This window comes from Rutidosis leptorrhynchoides, chromosome 2, assembly GCF_046630445.1.
Source record: "Rutidosis leptorrhynchoides isolate AG116_Rl617_1_P2 chromosome 2, CSIRO_AGI_Rlap_v1, whole genome shotgun sequence".
Taxonomy (NCBI): Eukaryota; Viridiplantae; Streptophyta; class Magnoliopsida; order Asterales; family Asteraceae; genus Rutidosis; species Rutidosis leptorrhynchoides.
In genome coordinates, this window is record NC_092334.1 from 265,568,807 (window position 1) to 265,571,103 (window position 2,297).

Sequence of the window (2,297 nt, forward strand, 5' to 3'; positions counted from 1 at the left end):
ATTCCACCGTATGAGATGCTTTATGGGCGACGATGCCGAACCCCGATTTGTTGGGGCGAGGTGGATCAAAAGAAAGTTGGAGGTACAGAAGTGGTTCTTGAGATGAACCAAAAGATGGATGTGATTCGTGCTCACCTCAAAGCGGCACAAGATCGACAAAAGTCGTATGCAGATAATCGATTGAATTTAATGAAGGTGATATGGTGATGCTTAAGGTGTCACCATGGAAGGGTGTAATTAGGTTCCGAAAGCGGGGAAAACTTGCTCCTCGATTTATTGGACCTTTTAAAGTGTTGGCCCTCGTTGGTGAGGTTGTATATCGTTTGGAGTTACCCGAAAAGCTTGCAGAAATCCATAACACATTCCATGTTTCCTATCTTCACAAGTGTCTTACGGATGACTCGATGCGGGTACCGTTAAATGAGATTACTCTAAATAACAAACTAGAGTATGTGAAAGAGCCGGTTGCTATTCTTGATGAAAAGGTTAAAGAGATTCGTAATAAGAGGATTCAAACTTATAAGGTACAATGGCACCACCGAAAGGGGTCCGAGTGTACTTGGGAATCCGAGGAATTTGTGATGGAGAATTTACCTTCATTACATGCTGCGTGGATCGCAAGGACGCGATCGGGTCCAAGTGTGGGAGAGTTGTAACACCCCATATTTTTAGGTGAGTAACGACGTTCCAAAGGTCTTTGGTAAAAGTGCCACTAGAATTAGAAAAGTGCCACTATAGCTGGGATGCATTCAAAAGTGCCACTCCATTTGCAGGAACGACGTTACTGTGTCTGAGCTGTGATTCTAACCTGTTTTTAAGGGTTCCAAATGAAGGGTAATTGGGTCTTTTCACTTGTGGATGAGTTTAAGGCTGGTAGAATTGAACTCAAAACTCATTTGCATTTTATTTCACATTCACAAACTCTTCCATTTAGAGTGAGAAACCCATTCTAGTGAGAGAAAGCTTAGATTGGAGATGAAGGAGATCGAATCCCACCAAGGTGCAAGAGTTAGCATTGTTCATCTTGCTTCTAGCTACGAGGTGTTAGTGGTGGTAAGTCCTAACTCTGATTTTCATTCAATTTGAGGTTAGGGTTTGAAATTGAATGTTCTTGATAAGACCCATCTTGCTCGCAAATGGGTGTTTGAAGCTAGTTGTGGGTATAAACACTATTAGCTTGACCCAAAAATTCACAAGTGCAACTTTGACCCACTATAGCTGGGATGCATTCAAAAGTGCCACTCCATTTGCAGGAACGACATTACTGTGTCTGAGCTGTGATTCTAACCTGTTTTTAAGGGTTCCAAATGAAGGGCAATTGGGTCTTTTCACTTGTGGATGAGTTTAAGGCTGGTAGAACTGAACTCAAAACTCATTTGCATTTTATTTCACATTCACAAACTCTTCCATTTAGAGTGAGAAACCCATTCTAGTGAGAGAAAGCTTAGATTGGAGGTGAAGGAGATCGAATCCCACCAAGGTGCAAGAGTTAGCATTGTTCATCTTGCTTCTAGCTATGAGGTGTTAGTGGTGGTAAGTCATAACTCTGATTTTCATTCAATTTGAGGTTAGGGTTTGAAATTGAATGTTCTTGCATCTTGCTCGCAAATGGGTGTTTGAAGCTAGTTGTGGGTATAAACACTATTAGCTTGACCCAAAAATTCACAAGTGCAAATTTGGGTGATATCATTAGCCAACTCTAGGTTTCTACAAAAAGTTTTGGTGCATTAAAAAGGATGATCTCATTGAAGCAATTCATTCATTTTGGGAGACCGGGGAAATCTCAAAGGGATGTAATGCATCATTTATCACCCTTATTCCAAAAAAATCGTATCCTTCGTGCTTAAATGATTATCGATCGATTAGCTTAATCGGTAGTTATAATAAAATTGTTGCAAAACTGCTTTCTAACCGACTTAGGAAAGTAGTTCCAAATCTTGTTGGATTCGAACAGAGTGCATTTATAAAAAGGAGAACATTATGGATGCCGCACTGATTGCTAATGAAATGCTTGAGTATCTAAAACACAAACGTATGAAAAGACTCATCTTCAAAGTGGGCTTCGAGAAAGCGTTCAATAGTTTAAGTTGGGAATTATTATTGAAAATTATGGGCATCATGGGATTTGGGGTAAAATGGAGAAACTGGATCCTTGCTTGCCTAAAATCGGCTTCTATCTCGGTCCTTGTCAATGGGTCTCAAGCTTGTGAATTCAAGCTAGAACGTGGTGTAAGGCAAGGAGACCCGCTTTCTCCTTTCCTTTTTATCTTGGCGGCGGAAGGACTAAATGTGTTGAC

At 40.6% G+C, this 2,297-nt stretch overlaps 1 protein-coding gene across 1 annotated transcript; it reads left to right on the forward strand.

The window, feature by feature from the left end:
• The first annotated feature begins 200 nt into the window (after nucleotides 1-200).
• On the forward strand, nucleotides 201-656 carry LOC139888662 (uncharacterized). The gene has a single exon (XM_071871657.1). It carries the CDS (start codon nucleotides 201-203, stop codon nucleotides 654-656), a length of 456 nt encoding a protein of 151 aa, XP_071727758.1.
• Nucleotides 657-2,297: the final 1,641 nt, after the last annotated feature.

Excerpts from the sequence above, each read along its gene's own strand:
- LOC139888662 (XM_071871657.1), top strand. The coding sequence starts at position 201 with ATGGTGATGCTTAAGGTGTCACCATGGAAGGGTGTAATTAGGTTCCGA.